Source organism: Alosa pseudoharengus, unplaced genomic scaffold (genome assembly GCF_046254945.1).
Source record: "Alosa pseudoharengus isolate Yale_2024_CS ecotype anadromous, Long Island Sound unplaced genomic scaffold, YU_APseudo_1.1 YU_APseudo_1.1_scf_5, whole genome shotgun sequence".
NCBI classification, from domain to species: domain Eukaryota; kingdom Metazoa; phylum Chordata; class Actinopteri; order Clupeiformes; family Clupeidae; genus Alosa; species Alosa pseudoharengus.
In genome coordinates, this window is record NW_027468837.1 from 5,333,903 (window position 1) to 5,354,706 (window position 20,804).

Consider the following 20,804-nt stretch of genomic DNA (forward strand, 5'->3'; position numbering starts at 1 on the left):
GTTTGTTTTGTTTCTGTTCAGCAGTTCGTTCATACCCAGTGAACACAGAACTATGTTTTTAAGAGTCTGTCTTTGTAGATTTAACATTAACATGAGCAGTAATTGTAAGTTAATGTTAGCTAACGTTAGCTGGCTTGAATGACACAATTCTTATGAATTGGCTGAACGAAATTGGCAGGCAGAATTAGCCTAGAAATCTAGACGCGCCCCTAGCGGCAGTGAATTACATTTGCTGCCAGGGCTAGTCTAGCAACTCTCCGTTGGCTTGAGAAATCGAAACTTAATCAGGCCAATGAAATCGTGTATAGAGTCATTAGGTGGGCTTAACATAATGATTGATGGCAGAGTTGCAACGGTTTGGCTTGAATTCCCTGCTACTTGAAAACAAATAAGATGGATGTTGCTGCTGGCGAACAGTGTGACACGAGTTAAGCTTTTAGTAAGTTGGCAAACGTTTGAACTAGCCAACTAGCTCCGCTGGTGGGAAACGCATGGGACTCATAGCGCTGCCGCTCTCCTATGGAGTGCAGAGGGAATTTGAAAGACAACTGATTATCCCGCCCCTCGGACTGAGCAATGCAAAGGGTATCTCTCTCTGGGTGGACTTTTAAAATCCGTCTGAATAATAATTTAAAAAAAGTTAAAAGCAGATACATACCTTCCGAAATCGCCTGATTTCCACTGCATGTTGACAGCTGCTGGACTGCATGGACGGTTGAAAGAATAACGATTTCCCCCGAACTCTCTAATAACTATGCAGCTGTGTTAAAGTTACCCTGGTGCTGGGTAGTGTACTCACGTCAGGTGAGGGAGAGGAGGGGCACTGTCCTAAACTATCAACCCAACAAGCTGGGTTACAGAAAATAACCCAACATGAGTAAAAACAACCCCACACAATGACCCAACAATTTCAACCCAGCGTTTGGGTTGAGAAAATAACCCAGCATTTTTTAGAGTGTGTGCATATGTGCTACTAGTACTCCATCAGAGCGGGTTTTCAGCACAGCGGGTAGTGTAGTTACTCCAATCCGCAGCTTATTAAAACCAGAGAAAGTAAATATGTTAGAATTTCTGGCCAGAAATCTATAATCATGAAGAAATTAGACTTCTTTACGCACCTTTCGCAACCAGTTACTTGCATTTTGATTTTGCATAGGCCTATTGTTTTTAAACGTTCATTCATATAGCATATGACCACTTTAGAATATGCCAATAATTTCTAATTTATTTTGTAGCCTACAGTATGCTTTGCACGACAAAAAGTTTATTGTGCTGCTAATACGTGAAATGGAAATCCCGAGTTTCTGCGTGTTGTTCCCGTTCTGTTGTTCTTGATTTGTTGTTCTTATGTGTTTTAATAAATGTTTGTTATCAGAATCACCTTCATTCTTTCATTTGATTTGACTTTGACAAGGCAATTTGACTTTAAAAGTAGGCCTAGTCTATTAACCAGACAAAAGCTATTTGACGTTCGCTGAAGTCAGGGCTTTTCTTAAACTGCGCTTCAGTGGAGTAGCCAGAAGAGCTGTTTGTGACAATGAGCAAGATGTCCTGATACACAATATGCTACTAGGTTGTTTTCTTGTACAAAATTAAAATTTTTAAGTTAAATGTGCAGTTAAGACATGTAAAAAAGACAAGAGGCTTACAATGTCAAAATCAATATTTGTGTAGCCTGACACGTATTTTCACGTCACGTCTGTAGCATAGGCCTATTTAAAATAGCATGCATACACATTAGTTAGCATATAATCTCAATTTAGTTTACAGAGCAGTCCCTGCAAAGTTTTTAGTTAAACTACAGAAGAGACTATGATTAGTGTGTGTCTGACAGGGTGGGGGGCGTGGCATCACGATGGTGGCTCTCCATCGTGATGTTGGTCAGCAATCACGATGGACGATCGGCACAACCCTAACGTCAGGTTCACTTAAAGGAGCCACACATAGGGCTATAGGCAATTGCTATTTTGTTGTCTGCTGCACCATTGAGGACTATTATGAGTTCTGTCCATCATTGGTGGTAGGAAAAATTACTGCAATTAAATGATGCTTATTAAATGCTGTCCCCAAATCACTTTTCACAATTTTCACACTTTCCACTAGCCTAGAAATCTAGACGCACCCTAGCGGCAGCAAATTACATTTGCTTCCAGGGCTAGTCTAGCAACTCTCCGTTGGCTTGTGAGCTCGAAAAATTAAACTTCTATCAGGCCAATCAAATCGTGTATAGAGTCGTTAGGCGGGCTTAACATAATGATTGATGGCAGAGTTGCAACGGTTTGGCTTGAATTCCCTGCTACTTGAAAACAAAGAAGATGGATGTTGCTGTTGGCCAACAGTGTGACACGAGTTAAGCTTGTTTTAAGATGGCAAAAGATTGAACTAGCCAACTAGCTCCGCTGGTGGGAAAACGCATGGGACTCAGCGTGCAGAGGGAATTTGAAAGACAACCGATTATCCCGCCCCTCGGACTGAGCACTGCGAATGGTGAGTGCCCAGACCCTACATTTTAATGTGGGTCTGGCTCGTCAGGCTAACTTTCCACAACAAACCAATAAATATCGGTTATCGGCCCTAAAATTCCATATTGGTGCATCTCTACTATAGATGCCCATTACAATGACCAAGATAACTAGCTTAGATTAACCAGCTGAACACAGGTGACTACTTATGCATAATTTCATGGAGTGCTGAAATGTACATTATTTTTGACCATTTCTGAACTGTGAACTGTAGTTGTGAACTTATTGCAGTAGGCTATCATCATCCACCAGTGTGTGCATGTTTAAAATTCTGAAGCGCAAAACAGTTTAGGCTACAGCACAAATATTTCCATCCATAGATAAAAAAATAAGCAAGTCTAACCTCTCAATTTCTTTTCAAAGTGCACCAGATTGATGCATTTAAACGTTAAAATATACACAATTTTCTTACGGGGGACCATGCCTCTGGAACCCTCTAGGGGGGCTTGTGCCCCAGTACAGTTCTAGGTCTAGTGACACCCCTGGTACAAATCAATATGGGAGCTATTTTGACTGACAGAGGTGACCAAGAAACTATCAATTCTTGTCCAAAGAATTATTGCTACACCACAATACTCAATACGTTGTCCAACGGTGAGTCATTTTTCCCCATTGCACCGACACTGGATTTCAGGGTTCCCCCACCTGCCAAATCCCACTTTAACCACTGGTATTAACCTATCAAAATAACATTGTACTATAAGTCCTTGATACAACATTAATGGTTTGATCCATTACATACATTTTGCAGGCATCTTGGGCATCCTCACTGAAGTGGTTTATATATTGTGAACAACAATATCGGTTATCACAAGTACCACAGCAGAATTCCTTGTTGTTGCAGTTGAGCGAATTGTGATACGTGGGGCCATCATAGTAACCATTACAGTCATCATCTGAAAAGTAAAAAAGAAAATATAAATTAGTTTCAAGCTATCTTAGCTACTAAGATAAAGTCAGTATTTGTTCAATGTTTGCAAATTATCGTTACAATGCTTGTCTTATTAGAACTAAGTTCAATATAGCATTTTATTGGATTTTTCTACGACAATGCATGCTGTACCATGTCATAGGCTAGGTCATAGAAATAGAAAAGATTCAGCAACCTAGTAGAAAATGGAAATGAAGTCTATTAAGCATTGTGGTCTTGATGATTCATTTCTATCCAAATTCACCAGACCTGCACAATATTCATCATTCCACGACAGTTAAAGAAATCAACAGAGCTTTCAGGCATCAGTTGTTTCCTAATGCATGTCATCAGTAACTATTTCACATGTTGCTGTGTCTTCAGTCACTGTTAAAAAAAATTGTCTTCAGCAACAAGGCGATTGGATCTCTCTAATATAAAGCAGGACTATGTCCTTCATGATAATAGGCTACATAATCGACTTATTGTACAATATATGAAAATATCGCCAACCGAACCAAAATGAGCTGGTTGGTGATTGCACGCACCCAGGGTCTTTCTTGGACAGGCAGTTAAAACAAAATATATATATTCCTAGTGCTTGCCCCAGGATAATAGAGACTTTCTAATGAGGAGACAGCACTCAGAAAATCCTCCATAGAAATGCATGGGGTTAGTTTGTAAGACCAAGGCAGTTGTCTACACATATCCCGCCCCTTCCGCAGCAAAAAAGTCGACATGTGAATAGATTGTGCCAATCATGTGGTGTGTTGTGAATACATCGTGCCAATCATGTGTAGTGATCTCGCCACTGGAGCAAGGTTGGTGTTGTGATGCCTTGCGCACACGCATTTCTCCTGAAATAGATGCCCGATAACTGGCCAAAAAGCACTACAATATGACCGCTGAGTGGAGGGACTTGCCTAGATAGTGGAGCAGATAGTGCCATTTTTTAAGGAAATCATTCACATGTGGACACAAGCACCAAAATTGGCACAATTACCCAGTGGGTATTGCTCCCTTAAAAAAAAGTATATTAGCCATCGAAAAATACCCTCATGTCCGCCATTGCCAAATTATGTATATTGCGTGATATCTCCTGAATAAAACATGATAGCACAGAAAGGATGATGTTTTCGTGGTCAAGGATTAGTGATACCATATACAATATTCTACATGCTTTCTGCCAGCCATGGTGGTCATTTTGCTTACCGCCATAGACAAATTATATATTTTGGATTATATCTCCTGAACAAAACATGATAGCACAGAAAGGATTGTGTCTGTAACATAACGAAATGTGGAAAAAGTGAAGGGCTGTGAATACTTTCCGTATGCACTGTATTAGTGATGCACGGGCTGACCCAGAGCCCACAGGGCCCGCGGGGCGGGTGGTGCAGGTTGTTTTTTTGGTCAAAATAGTGGAGTAATAAATCCAGCTATTACAGTTATATGTATCCGTTCATTGGCTTGTGTGAGTGCATAACAGGGATGGAAATTAAATATTTTGTCCACCTGCCAATGTGGCTGGTGGATTCCAAAATCTACCAGCCACTCAATTTTTTTACCAGCCACTAGAGAAACGGTATGAAAATGTGATATCATGATTATAGTAAATAAAATTATCACGGTTATTGGCATTATTGCAATATGATTAAAATGTGCTAAATTTTATCTTGTCATAAAAGTGGTGCTTCTTTACCACTGGTGTGAGTTCTGGAGCATCCTATAATCCAACTATCCAACATGATCTAACTATACTGTACATCATCATATTTAAATAATAAAGGCTATATTTAACATTTAGCATTTATTTTCTATTTGGCCTGTTATGAAATCATGCACTGAACAATTTAAGCACAGTTCAGCTTAAAAAAACTGAAATATATGCATGCTTAGCATTTTGTGAAACTACATTGAAAAACTTTGGTTTTAATATTTACAGTTATCTAGGCGAGATGTAGACATTTGCTTCAATTTAAAAACCGGATTACTCTGGAACAGCTTATTGTATAGGGCAGTGTTTTTCAACCTTTTTTGTGCCACGGCACACTTTTGACACTTAAAATGTCCCACAGCACACTAACATCCTGTGTGAAGAAAAAATAAACACACCATAGCCTAAAATTTCAAATCATATACAGATATGGCTTTATTATGGCTTCTATGCAAGACCTGCTCAATCCATCTGCATCATAGGTCTAAATAGCAGGGTGTCATAGTTTTCCGTGAAGGTGCCACTTCAAAAGAGAACTATTCGCATGAGAATACAGGGTTCCCGCGGATCCTTAAAAAGTCTTAAATACAACTTTAGGTTTTTAAGGCCTAAAAAAGTCTTAAATTGTCTGCGATGTCTTGAATTTTCGAAAGGGAGGTATTAAATTTGCGTATGGGACCGCCAGCGAGTGAGTGAGTGCAAAAGAGCGAGTGAAATGTCTCCGTCCGGTTTTGTGTATTTAAAACACAATTGTATAAGTGACTAAGGCTACGGGAGGTAGTGGTTGCAGAGTGAAGATGTTTTTCACGGGTGTGGTTAAAGGTGTGAAAATGATAATAATACAGTAAATATGCCTGACGTTTGCGTGGTGTAGCCGAGGCCTGAGAGATACACAGGTAGCCTACGTGAGCTGTAGAATGAGTGGGAGAAAGTTGGTAAGCCAGTTAGCGATAGGTTGGCCATACGTTCGAATTTAGGGCCCGTCCACACGGAGACGCTTTTTAGGTTAAACGCAGAGGTTTTGCTTCGTCTTGGCCGAGCGTCCAAACGAATCCTGTAAACGCACTGCCCAAAACCGCACCTTTCTGAAACCTGGTCCCAGAGTGGAGAAATCTGAAACCGTAGCCCGTTTGAATTCGTTTAGACAGCGAAACCGCACATCCTGCTTGCGATGATGTCATTGCCACACCTCAGCTGCCCTGGACTTGCACTTGTAGTATTGCCTAACAATACTAGTTTTCATACATGACATTACCTACGATTACACTCCGTAAGATAAATATCACAACTGGTGCTGCGCAGCGCCGATAGCTTATGACTTGGTGGACTGAACACTGTTTTTCCCGGTGTTTTTTTATGCATTCTAGCTACTGTCAGTGACGCGAGAGAACTTAAGTTATTAGGAAAGTGTGGTGTAAGTTTAGGCTACATAAATTTGTGCGTAGTGCCAGTGTCATTCATTTATTTTACATGTCTTACAACATATATACATGCATTCACAGTCAAGTGAAATCAGATATAAGCATACAAAGACGATTAGAACTCACGTTAAGCCGATGGTAGCACACTGAATGCGAATGCGCGATTTGATGCAGGCAAAAGTATTGACTGTTACTAACGAAGGTTTTATAGCAATAGTATAAATGTGGCGACAGAATAGCCTAGAACTTGGGTAACCCTTGCGTTTAGTAGCCTAATTGCGGTGATGGCCAAAACTAATGTGAATCACGGACTATCCTACAACCAAAGAAAGTAAAGGTGATTAGTAGGCCTACCTGCATTAGCCAAATAAAGGACGGGAATGCACCCTTCACAAACCGTAAAATAAAGTTTATTAGTTTTACAGTTGACTACAGTTGACAGTTCACCATCAGTCCACACAAACAATTCTGGTTACCTTGCACTAGCCATTTGGTCGTAGCCTATTCTGTCTGTTTGTAAAGCGCAAATTTTGGTCAATTTCTGTAAAGAAACAGTGCCACCTATAGGCCTGGGGTATGAAGTAACGTGTTGAGTCGTGTTGAGATGGATCCGTTTGGACGCAAATATTCTTGATGCGGTTTCAGGGAAGACGGAGGAAAAAAAGATCGGTTTCGTACGTGTGGACTAGCCCTTAGGCCGGACATATTGTAAAAGCCCTGTCCGGTGTCCGGCGCAGCCTCAAGCCGGATGCTCATTTGTCCTCCTTTTTGGAGTTGCGCTGGGCATCTAGAATCTTTGCTCGGACGCAGCTTGCAGCATCGTTTCACAAACTATGGACGCGATAAAGACTGCTGGTCAAATTATGCGCAGTGCTTGTCACTCGTCTGATAATTTGCTGCGCAATTTATGAAGGAACGGACTGATAGAAAAAGAAAACAAACGTGTTTGCAATCAGGAGGAAATACTGTACATGTTAAGTTGATCTATTTGCATCTTTCCAGCGTGTGTTGCTGGCCTAGCCTAGGGAAGAAAATATCTGTCTACGTTTTAATACCTGTAATATCTGTCAGCAGCTTGCTTTCCAGCGTTTCCCAGTAGGCCTACTTCGCAAAAGTTGTGAAATAGAACCGCATATTTTTTTGAATGATCGGCGACTGGCTACATAAAAAAAAAAAACGTGCGTTCATAATACATGCGTGCTTGAGATGAAACCAGCAGTTTTCAGCAAGATCATGCGAGGATGACCTGCCTCTTAATTAATTTAAAAAAGTCAATAGTTTTACAATGTTTCAGTCAAGCTTTGGTTGGTTTAGATACAACTGGTATGCAAAATGTAAAGTAGTGGATTAACTTCAATTTGCTGTGCTGCATATGGGATGATAGATGCACACATAGTACATTTTATAAAGTAGGCCTATTAAAATATTTAAATAGCCTAGGCTATTTAAGTAGCCTAGGCTACTACAGACACAGGTGAAGAACGGTCAGCCTCAACCAGTAGCACAACCAGAAATGTACAGCCAGCTTCAAAAGAAGCACCCCAGACCCTAAAATCACACACAATTATTGTCTTTTGCCAAAATATATTTGGTAACTTCTGTAAACATCCAAAATGGGGTGGGTGTTCAAATTAGTAGAAAAAAAAAATATTGCATAAAACAGTGTTAAAGTTGTCGTATGTATCTTTTTTGCAGTGGTATAGTCTTATTTTTTTCATTTAGATGTCTTGAAAAGGTCTTAAAAGTCTTTAAATTTGCACTTAGAAAATGTGCAGATACCCTGGAATATTAGCCTGTGAAGATACAACGCAGATCCACAGATCTCGCTAGATGTATGTTTATGCAGTCATCCTGAAATAAGCTAGCAGTGGCACATGAAAGCATAGCCACAGTTTCTTAAAGGTCTCATTCACTGAGAAACCGTTTAATACAGGGGTGTCAAACTAATTTTGGTTCAGGGGCCACATACAGCCCATCTGATCTCAAGTGGGCCGGACCAGTGAAATAATAGCAAAACATCCTTTGACAACTCCAAATCTCCAGCTTAGTTTTTTTCAGTAGGCTATGCTTTACCCTTCAGCCTACATTTGTAGCCTACATAATGACAAGGGATATATTAGATTATTACACATTTATTCAGAGAGGCCAATGAAATTGAAATAAAATGCATTTTACTCTCATAAACAACTGGTTTATTTTTATAGTTGAGTGGATAGGCCTACATTTTTACATCTGACCACCTGAACCAACTCACCACACTAAACTCAAGTGGGAGCAGGGGCGCCTTAATACCACCCGAGGCCCCTGGGCTATATGTTTTTTAAGGCCCCCCAACCGCAAATATTAATTATTATTCCACTGCTTGGTTGAATTTCCCATTGTCCTACGTAATTTAGAACGACCATTAACCTTATGTTATCTGCACACCTATGAAGTAGATCAATTTTTTTGGCCGTATCACACTTGTATATTAATTCGCCGAACTCGTTGTGAAGTTTAAATGAACTGTCACGTTGCATCCGAGCTGTAAAATGCAGACGTTCAGAACATTGCAACATTGTAGCATATGACGGAGGTGGCTTTTAGCTAGATTAGGGTTTCTCAACGGGGGCGGTACCGCCCCCTGGGGGGCGTTCGTACTACCTAGGGGGGCGCTGGGAACGTGAGAGTTTTTTTGTTTTGTTTTTTACATTTTAAACTTTCATGGTTTTCACATATTTTTGGTGCAAAAATAGGCTACCTGAAATAAATAGGCTATTTTCATTCATGGGTTTCTAACCCCTCTACCGTCCCAGCTACATTTTACTGTTTATCTATGCTCAGTGGTCATACAGTGCAGTTCGGGCCTGCACACGCCCGGACTCACGTTCCCCAGCCCCAGCTATCGTCATCTCTATATCCCGTTTTCCGCTCGCTGTTGTTCTGCAGCTGCTCTGAGCGTAGTCTCCACGAAAAGACCGTTGCTAATCCGTTGGATTGTTACGGTGCATATGTTGTTCACGTGATGTGCACTTGATTTTTGTCCATGATAAAATGACACGTCTTGTTGCCTACATTTAATGTAAAAAAAATCATTACAACCAATGCTGATGTGGTAGTGTTTTTTTTTTACCCAACCAGTCTCCTATTGCTTAGGGACATTTTCTAATATTCCAGAAGAAACCAAAACAGCACAGAAATGGGCTCGTTTTTTTATTTAAGCAATATAGCATGAGTGTGAGTGGCCTAATAGCCCACCCACCCAGGGGTGATTTTTTTTATTTTTTTTATTGTGTGTGTGTGTGTGGGGGGGGGGCGCCAGAGGATCAAAGTAAGGTCAGGGGGGCGTTTGCTCAAAAAAGGTTGAGAACCACTGAGCTAGATGGATGACAGCAGGCTAAGTAAAATAGCGATGTTTCAAAGCTAAAGTTCATCAGAATCTTGGGATACGCCCGCTTGACAACGGGAGAGATAGAATTAACGACTGGCCTTTGGCCGTAGCAATCATCCATTTAGAACTAGTAACGGCAGTTTGTCCTGTGAGGTGAGAAATTAGTTGATATGTGTCGGAAGAAATTAGTTCTACAAACAAGACAGTTTTAGCGATTAAAACGTTTCAATTGTAACAGGAAATTAACACAACGCAAGTGGCAACAGTGGCTTCGCGTCGGGGCCGTTTTACAACCTCGACCGTGCATTAACTTCTGTGAACAGACCACCGTGTCGTCCATTATCCCTTACTGATTAAATGATACCCGGCCCGCGATCTGACCCGACACATAGCGTGCGCTTTTGGTTAATAATATGCAGTGTAGCCTATTATTCAGCCTATGTAAAACCTTTACATAAACAGGAACAGAATGCCCTCGAATCACGTCAGCCTACCCATGACATCGCTTATCAAAAAGGCTAGCCTACTGCGCGAAAACAAGCGTTGAAGTTAAGATGGGTAGGCTACACATATGGACGTTTAAAAGCTTTTCAAAAGTGCGTGTTTGTCGTGTCGGGGGGTTCCCCAGGAGTTTTTTTTTTAATGCTGTCTAGCCTACTTAACACACCAGTTTAACGCAGTTTGGGAGGGACAGAAATACTTTTAGCCTATAACAAGCTGGCTCATGTGACGTGAACATGGCTACCTTATGCATTATCACTACACTACATGGAGACATATCTCACGTTAACAAGGGAGACAACATAACATAGACTATTATATGTGCGAATGGTTTAGCACAAACTTAGCTGTTGGTGAACGGAGATGCAGATCACTCATTCATGTCTTTGCGCCACAGCCCATGTTCTGCGTTCACTCCAATGAGACAAGTGAAATACATGTTTTTAAAGCCGTTTCATTTCCAGGCTATTTGCTACGATATTTACCTGCTATGCCTTCTGTTTTCATGGACAGTTACAGGAATCAACGTCATTCGTTTATCGTTGCTTCAATCCTACCCACGTTATCTCCAGAGTTTGTATGATAAGTTTGTCAGTCAGTTTCAGCCTCTCCTCTAGCTCCTCTACACCCGTTGGAATTTATTACGTTTTGTTACATTTTGTTACACTTTAGAATTGGAGAAGACAAATGGGGCCTCTGCATGGATGTAAGAGCAGTACGATGTGCTCAAATATTTAGGCTAGCTCCAGAGTATAATGACGCCGCGAATATGGACACGCCGTTTATTATTATTGATTATCATTATTATTATTAGGAGGCCCCTTATTGGTTGAGGCCCCTGGGCTGAAGCCCAGGTAAGCCCCTGCATTAAGGCGCCAGTGAGTGGGAGCTATGAAGAAAGTGAACATCCTGCCTTAAAAATGTAAATGTGCAAATGTATGAAAAATAAAATGAATTTAACAAACATAAGTTAGCAGTGCATGTCATGAGCAATACGATCAACTGATACGATTAGGTTACATCAGATCAAATAATTTTGTAGGCTAGGTGGCGGTGCTGTGTAATAGGCTATCCACCATAAAGGCCAGATCCTGCACCCATTCCGGGCATTTAAATTGCTACTGGTCTGCCTTTTTTCTCCAAGAACTGTCCAATTTCCTCTCGTAGTTCAAAGAAACGCTTGAGTACGGCACCTCGGCTTAACCACCGTACTACAGCTAAGAAAACAGTCAAACTGACGGTGAGTCAGACCTCGCGACCTGATTAAATTTACAGTTTGCACAACCACACTTTAACATGATCCAAGTTTAGTGTTTTACAACACAACACTTCCTGGTGCAAAATACAATAAAATGCCCAAACATCTTGTCCTCCGTTTGCAGGCTGCACTTTGTCTCTGAATTTTGTCGCAACGCCTGCTTTTCTCCCGACAATGTAGCCAAACTGACAGCACAGGACCAGTCAACTCCAAACTTATTTCTTTGAAAATTCATAACTCCTCACAGGAATGGGCTAGAGATTTTTTTTTTTTTGACATCGTCAAGTCTGGGCCGGATTAAACCATCTAGCGGGCCGCATCCGGCCCGCGGGCCGTATGTTTGACACCCCTGGTTTAATACTTGTTACTTTCGAAATACTATAGCTCCAAGTTGCATATGCATGCTGCACGTGAAAATGATCTTCTACCCCCATTGCCCGCATTAGCCAATGAAAGAAAATACACGGAAAAACAAGCGAATCAGAAAGAGCCCTTCCCAATGACGCTGAAGGGAAACTGATTATTCATGGCCTCGCCCACCTTGGCTTGTGACCGCCTACAGGAAGACTGGAAGATTTTGCGGCTAGGGGATTGTCTCTTTGCAGCTAGTAGGAGCTAACAGCAAGTTGCTAACATGGCGGAAAAAAATCGTGCCTGTGTTATTTGTGGCAATAACACATCAATGTTGCATGTCTTGCCTTAGAAACAAGAGTTGAGGAAGAAATGGTTCGGATTTATCGTTGTAACACCACCAACGAAGTAGTGCAACATTAGTTCTGTGTTCCAATCATTTCGACCACACTCACTGCCTACAGTTAGAAAGTGGTTTTGCATCGATGTTCTGAAAACCTGGTTCTGTACCGTCATGACGATCGACCACCAGCTCACAGGCTGTAAGTACAAAAAAACTTTTCCACCTAACGTCTGTTACAAAATAGCATGTTCATATTCTTCACGTTAGCATGCATGAAAAGGGTACAAGCTAGGCTTAGGCTAGCCTATATTACAGGAAGCTACACCAGGCACGTAACTGAAGTGTTCTGTTGACGTGTAAAATCAGAGAATGTCTAATAGGAAGGGCTCTGGTAAAATCCATTAGAGGAATGGTCTATTTTCCCGAACGTAGCCTACAGGCCACTAACACGCCAGGTGTAGCTACTTCCATTGATTATGCCTATTGGAAGCTATTGTTGCAGTCATGGAGGTATTATATATAACTGGAGAGAGTGACTAAGTCCCGCCCTCCATACAAATGAATGGTGGAGGCTAGGCTAGTAAATCCGGCCAATTCATAGTCAACGCCATCTTGAACACGGGTTCGGATCCAGCGCCAGTCGGCTCTGATCATGCGCCAAGTTACAAAGCTGGAAATGACGCATGGACCAACGTCGATTTTTATTGGATATTCTGTAAAAAGAGAGTCGTCCTCCAGTAAGAGGATGGCGATAATGCACATAACAAGAAGAAGAAAAAGTTGCTCGGGAACACGCATGGAGTCAGAGTGGAGTCGCCCTGAAGCGCAACTTAATTTCATTGGATAACACAGCGGCTCTAAGAGCGGTCTGCCTGCTGTCCTGCTGCAAATATGCATTCGAACATGACGTGAAATATCCGTAGTCGAACTATAAATAAACTATTCGGTTTTTAGTGCCAAGTGTAGCGCATTTTTACAGTCTATGATTAGTTTGTTTTTTATTTTATTGTTTGCCATCTCATAGCGGGTGCTCTACACGTATTCTAGCGTTGGCCCATGACCAAATCAAGCCAATAATAGCCAGTAGCAACAATAATGACTGGAGCCAGAGCCCTCAATAGCCACCCTGTTTTGAAAATAATATTGAAGATAACGCACAGAACGGTCAGCCTGAGCGGACAATTACGCAACTCGTCCCCAACTCATCTAAAATGTGGTGTCTTTACTTTGAGTTGTACCCTGCAGATGGTAAAGTAACGGTTAAAGAGAATGTTGTCTGCGGACTCAGCAAAAAACAGTTTACTTACGCATCCACGACATCCAATCTTCGCGCTCACCTGTGGAGTTACCATCCAAATGAGGCAGCGGTGTCAGAGGCACAGTAGATGGCCAGAGCATCGCCAGGCGTCCAACATCGTATGATTGCATACTTTCCGTAAATCCTAAATTATGTCCAGGGTCTGGTTTTTTACTTAGGCTGCAAAGCACAGGTATTTATTTGAGGTAGACTTATTCGAGGCAGACCTTTATTTCTTACATTGTACGTTATTGTGAGACATGCGTTTTGTTTGGAGCGGCATACCAGGCTATCAAACGCAGACGATTTTCGGTTTTGGTATGGGATTTAATTTACTTTTTGACTTTTATTATATAGTTAAATGTTGAGACTGATGGGCATTTAAATCTAGAGGGTATTTGATGATCACTGTAAAGTTTCGTGTAGTGGAAAAAGTGTTGGAATTTCCAGCTGTTTATTGCGAGACAAGGACTTTCCTTCATTCATTGAACGTGCGCTGTGATCTAATGGAAACCTTATTGCATAGCGAAGTAGCCTAAATTTAGCTTTTTTTTTAAATTATGCATGGTTTACTTTTTATTAAATTCGTAGGCTGGAATGCCTCGCGGCAATAATTGTGTTTAAATGTAGTAGCCTAGTGCTTCAGCCTCTGGCAAGCTCCAAAGAGGGCGGCAATAGGTTGAGAGCAACGTGTTGGAGACCCATGGTGTAACGAGACAAGGTCTTTATGCCGCTGTTGTGTAATTTATTGTCTTCATGTTTAGGCTATGTTTGTTCGGGACAAACAACAACGAAACAAGAAAAATAACGTTACAATTGAATTTATTTGTTTATTTGTCATATGATGGATAAACAACCATAATATGCACGTCTTCTCATAGGATCCTCAAGAAATACGCACTGAATAACGTTTGGCTGTAGCCGCCGGATAGGTACCCGCCCACCAACATGTACGCGCATGAGAGCTCGTGCCCAACACGGATTTTCGTGCATGGAGCTGGTTCCAAATGCTCCATGCAGCGCCATATTTGAAAATGGCGTATGCTAACATGCCGAAGCTAATCTGCACGCTCTTGACCCCCTGGTTGCAGTAGCCTACATAACGCGAACGGAATGCTTCAGTTACGTGCCTGGTGTAGCTAACGTTTAGCTGTTAACGTGCACTATTAGGCTAAGTTGCTATCACTAGAGCTCATGTATTTACACTTCAGTCTAATTTATGTCTTCTTGCCATTATTACATTGACCTTTGTAGGCCTACAATGATGTTTTGTTTGATTACTTGCTGTTTACTTAGTGTTTTGTATGTCTTCCAGAGCACATCCTCCTGTCAGGCTACACAGCTTTCTAGCCTACATTAGGTCATCACGTTAGAAGCAAAGGTTTGTGATCTAACTATTTTTGTTGTGCTAGTTAGTTTCTAGAAGTCTTTTTCTAGTAGGCTAATACAGGTTCTTATGTGCTCATCAATGTTTGGGAAAGTCAATTCATGGGTTTCTTCAGGTCACTTTCCACAGGTGTATAAAATCAAGCACCTCGATTATGAATGCAGACTGCATGGTGCTTGATTAATACACCTGTGTAAATGGACCTGATTAAACCCATGAATTGCATAACAGATAGAATTGATATTACCGAATGTCTTCTTGTGGGTGTGCTACTTAGTACATCATACACCTTACCGCAGTCACTAAAATATATTTTTTTCCATTGTGCCAGTACAGTTTTGTGTGAGAGAGCGAATGTCCTGTGTACTATTAGTATCTTGTAACTTGACAGTAATACACATTTTTTTATTTTAGGTACCCAAACAGAATACTTCATGAAAAGTATGAGTATTGATACAAGCACTTCGGATACACCATGGGCATGGGGGCCTGCTACCTCTACTGCCATCAAGCCTGTTCATCCAAGGCCAGCTAGAAGACCTCGGGTTGATCAAGATGAGGAGGAGGATGAAAGCGACATCTCCACAATAACACCTGATGGCTCCACCTATGGCCCAGCGCAATCAAAGAGCAATGTAATAGAATCATCACAGCCAATGAATGTGTTTTGTGTGTTGTCCCTTCGGATCCCCAGGACAATACAAGCCGAAACAACAACTCAGACCTTTTCCCCTAAATAATCCCAGCACCATCTTACAAAGGATCTGTAGGCCAGATGTCTGCATCGTCTGGCAAAAAGAGGACATTGTTAATTCTGTGCATAGTTTGGATGTTCTTGTTTTGTGTTTGCATTATTTTAATAGACTGCAATATTACTATTTGTCAGTGTTTCACAGACCACCTAGCAAAAAGAAAAAAACAGTAGACCTACTTCAACAATATATTACACAATAGGCCTTCTCACTGAACCACCTTGCTTATTGTCTTTGCACCTTGCTTATGGTGTCAGAGGATTCATATGATTTAAACTGGCATAGGTTACATCAGTGTTGCAGAACTGTTTGGATTTACATACAAGTTGGTTCAATATTGCAAACAACTCATCTATTATATTTTACCACATCTACTTGTGGAACACTGGAGATAGCTTGCGGACCACACTTTGAGTACCACTGCTGTATGTAAATATAATAAAGTTATTTATTGAAAATTGATCTGTTTTGTATATTTGTTTTAGGAGTTTCATCAGTTTTTGTCCCTTTTAAGCTAAAGGTTTATCTTACCTTTCATGCTTCTGTCTCAGAGGGCCATAGTCATCATAGTCGAATGTTTAGTGCATTTTGAAGGGAGTATATTATGCTAAGGCAGACTGGTTCTAATCCTGGGTACAGGGTCATACAGACAACAGGGGAACTGGTGTTGCCCATTTTTCTAACCACATGAGCAATCCCCTTACGAAAAAGTAGTATAGGAATCTTATAGTATTTTGGACAAAATATTATAGTAATCTTATAGGAATAATTATTATAGGAATAATTGGGACATACTGTAGAAGTACTATTAATAACTATAATATCCTGTAACCGCTATAGTTTTTCTACAGTAGTGTTATAGTACCTATAGTATGTCCAAATACTATAGTATTCCTATAAGATTACTGTAATATTTAGTCCCAAAATACTATAGTATAAGATTCCTATAGTAGGCTACTTTTTCTGTCATACGTGACAGAAAACAACTTGAGTAGGCTAACCTCTGCCAATGTCAGGCTATCAAAGCCATTCTCATTAAGAAGTCTTGCAGCACACATTCTCTGCTTCTGTAGGCATTCTGGTACAATTCCAGCAAAATATAGCTAGGTAGGTGTGTTTGCATTTAAATCTATATATATATTGGGCTATGACCAAGTGGTCTTTCAATGATAGTATCATGGAATTCAAACCATAACTATCTATTCCGATAGCATTAGCAGGCTAGGTCAGTGGCTGAACTGCATTTAGGGTGCTTACCTGTGTTAAGTAAAATATCTACTAGGAAGATTGCAAAGACTTTTGACTGTGTAAAGAAATAGATCTTTATTTTAAAATGTTTCCAACTGTTTATTACTTGAAAGCAAGATGACGATTGTCACAAACGTTTACCTCTTTTAGGAGAGATTTTAAGCTGACAGGCAATTGTTACCATTCTATTAAACCAACGTTCACCGACAAACGATCAGGAAGCGGTTCTTCTTCTTACTCGGATACTAGGATCAAACACATGAAGTTGTATCTCCGAAGACATTTTGTGCAACAGTTTTGACTCGAGTTTTAGCCAGGTTTTAGCACTGTAAAGTTGAATATGGAGCATAGCACAGGCAGAATCGGATGAGGACGCACTGGAGGAAGCATCACAGTACTGTTAGCCAATCAGAGGTGAATTCATTAGCATGTCATTAATATTCATGACTAGAGGCGAAATCCAGTCGTTCCTCCCCGCCCACCTTCCCCACCAAACTAGAACAGCATGAAACAGACGCAGGACAGCATTTTTTTCACCAAAACCGGCTCACAGGGCATTCATCAATACTACAGACCACTGCAAAATTAATGAAAAAACGATGAGATGAGACCTTTAATGATAGTAGCAAAAAGTGAAGTGCTGCGCCAGCGCCTATAGGCTATGCTGCGGGCGGCGGCTGGTAGTTATTGTAGATAACTTCAAATCAGTGTGATTTACCCTTATAGGCTGGTAACGTTACATGATCCCTACAGACACTTTATTTTTAACAGTCAATACCTATGAATATGAAAATTAAACCGGAAAAAACACCACTGAACAATAAAGACAGAAGAAGATAAAAAATACTAAAATACTAAATAAAACTAAATCAAATATCCACATAGTGTGCTTAAGGATGATTATGCATGAGGCGCTTACAGTGACAGGGCAGGGACTGACCCTGTGATTCTGTATGCATGGTTTATGCGTGTGTGTGTGTCAGTGGCGGCCGGTGGTTAAAAAAATAACGGAGGAAGAAATGTCCGCTTGATTGGTGTTAGTGGCAAATGTGAGGTTGTGATGGTGTTGGTGGAATATGTGAACGAGTATGTAGGCCGCCTACCCAGATACATTTCTGATGTTCTGATATTCTTAGGGGGGGGTCTGACCTAAGGAGCTAGGCATACGCGGAGTTTGTGGTGGAAACGGGTAATTGCATTGTTTCAAAACATAGTGAAATACGTCTGGCATGACCAGATATTTTACAAAATAATTTAAATAACACAAAACAACAATATAAGGAACGGGCTGCGGTTGATGATGGGAGCAGCCAGGTTTTCTTCTCTTGCGATCCTTCACATCGAAAGCGACATTACGGCCAACCTGACGAGGCATGCAGGACGCAAAAAATGAAAATTACTGTTGCACTAGTCTGGACATCTTGCCGTGCCAACGTTGCAATAAAGGTTGCCTAAATGCCATGTATATAAATGTCCTGTCAGCTTACTAATTGATTTTGCGTTGTGTGTAGATTTGGACTTTTTATTCCTCTTTGTTTAACCCTTAGAACCTGATTCAGCGCAGCGAGATGAAACTGATATTATTTAAAAATCAAAATTAAATCAATGCAACATTAATACATGGACTTGTGGCAGATTTGGGTAGCCTAGACTCTGCTGAAAAAAACAATGTATAGCATGTGTGTATGGCGCTTACAGTGACCAGGATAAATCCTTCTAACTAAAGGTAGTGAAAATGCCCTTAAAACAGCCTAGGGTTCTAACAGCAAAGTGGAGAGGCCTCATTCACCTGTTTGGAACTGGCTGGTGAATGTGACACGTGTAAGCCTGGCTAGATAGGCTACACCATGACCCTTTTTGTGCATCTAGGCCTACTGATCACTGAGGATTACTTTTACTGGATTACGTGTCACTGGATTACAGCAAAATATGATTTTATTTTCTTAACATGTCTTAAGGTAATGGCATGATTGCGCTTCGTTTCTGCGTTTGGAGAGGCATCAGACTGTAGGTGAACACTTCCTTTGATTCCTGGAGTTCTCGCTATGATTTAGGTCTGCCCTGCACTCAATAGCCTACAGTTTGGAGTTTACTTACTTTGCCTTTGTAGAATCGAAATTTGAGTTTTCAATGACTCGTTCTCCTTAAGCTAAGCATAACATGAACCGATGCATCTTGTAATTTAAAACTCCACTCTGCTAGGTGGTTATAGGCTATATAGTTTTTAATAGCAAACAGAAATCAGGTCATTAATCAGGTCATTACATTCTTTAATTGACAAAATATGATTGTACAAAATATTCAATCAATGTGGCGCAAATGAGGCTATATAGAGGCGGTGGATTAATTTATCAAAAGTGAGCAGCAACCACTGGCTAAGCCCCGAATGTTTTCAACTGCTAGGCGACACCACCCCTGTCTATTGCGTTTCAAGACAGCCATGCTGCATTGGATTTCATAAGGACGAATTGTTAAATTGTTACAATGTAATTATATATATCTTTATTTAGCATGTTTGTTTTCTCCATATGTGCTCATGCTGTGTTCCCCAAGTGGTAGGCCAGGTCTCAGCTGCTACAATTAGTTTTTTCTTTGTCTGCCCCCCCCCCCCCGGCTCGAATGTCAAACTCCTAACGCCTAAGCTCCTCCATACAGTAATTTAAGTTATTTTCAATTGCAATAGGGGGTGCTGTTGGCATTTTGACCTAGGGGATATCAAATAGTAATATTAACAGTAATTTATGAGATTAGTAATTCAATTTATATATTTTTTATTTTTCTCTGAAATTTTAAAGGGGGTGTTCCTCCCTTTCCTCAATGAAGGATCCTCCTCTGGTGTGTGTATATAAGTATGTATGTGTGTGCATAAGTGTGTGTGTGTGTGTGCATAAGTATGTATGTATCCGGAAGGCACCGTATGAAACCGTAAATACCACAACATGTCGTACCCATACAGAGAAAAAGATAGGTCGTACCACCTGTACAGAGAATGTCTAATAAGGGGAGAACTTACACTCTCGGAAAACTTCTTAATGTGTCCTAATGCACATATTGGTGACACAGTGTACTGTGGCTTGAATTCAGTGCATGGGGGCAGCAGACAGTTTGTCCAACGACCCAGATGCACTGAATTCAAGCCATAGTACACTGCAGACAGTAAAGCATGGCGGTGCACAATTCATGTTATGGGGATGTTTCTCATACTGTGGTGTTGTGGTGTACCTATTTATCGCACACCAGAGATCATGGATCAGTTTCAATACATCAAAATATTCGAAGAGGTCATGTTGTCTTGACTTGAAGAGGAAATGCCTTTGAAATGGGTGTTTCAACAAGACAATGACCCAAAACACACCAGTAAGCGAGCAAAGTCTTGGTTCCAGACTAACAAGATTGACGTTATGGAGTGGTCAGCCCGATCCCCAGACCTCAATCCTATAGAGAACTTGTGGGATGACATCAAAAATTCTGTTTCTGAGGCAAAACCCAGAAATGCAGAGAAATTGTGGAATAGGGCTGCACGATATTAGGAAAACATGCCATATGCGATAACATTATTGAGTATTGCGATAACGATATAACTTGCGATATTTAAATATTTAATGTTTTTCTCTATTCTACTAAGCTATATCGCGGCGGTCACTCATCTAAAATCTTAAGTAGCCCAGTCTAACCTCATACGCTGCGCATCCCACGTTATTAGGCTACCGTCATGCCGACTACGAGG

The 20,804-nt window shown here is 40.8% G+C and overlaps 1 protein-coding gene across 5 annotated transcripts in view; it reads right to left on the minus strand.

Moving 5' to 3' along the window:
- The window catches only part of LOC143104968 (uncharacterized), a 76,475-nt gene that overhangs the window by 42,714 nt on the left and 12,957 nt on the right, over positions 1 to 20,804 (minus strand). For 3 of the 5 annotated variants that reach the window (XM_076269332.1, XM_076269331.1, XM_076269329.1), the window contains one exon: positions 3,265 to 3,418. In XM_076269332.1, coding sequence (XP_076125447.1) covers positions 3,265 to 3,418 — 154 coding nt within the window. Of the gene's footprint in view, positions 1 to 658; positions 3,419 to 20,804 lie in introns of all 5 variants that reach the window. The other 2 variants (XM_076269330.1, XM_076269328.1) reach the window with 1 other exon arrangement.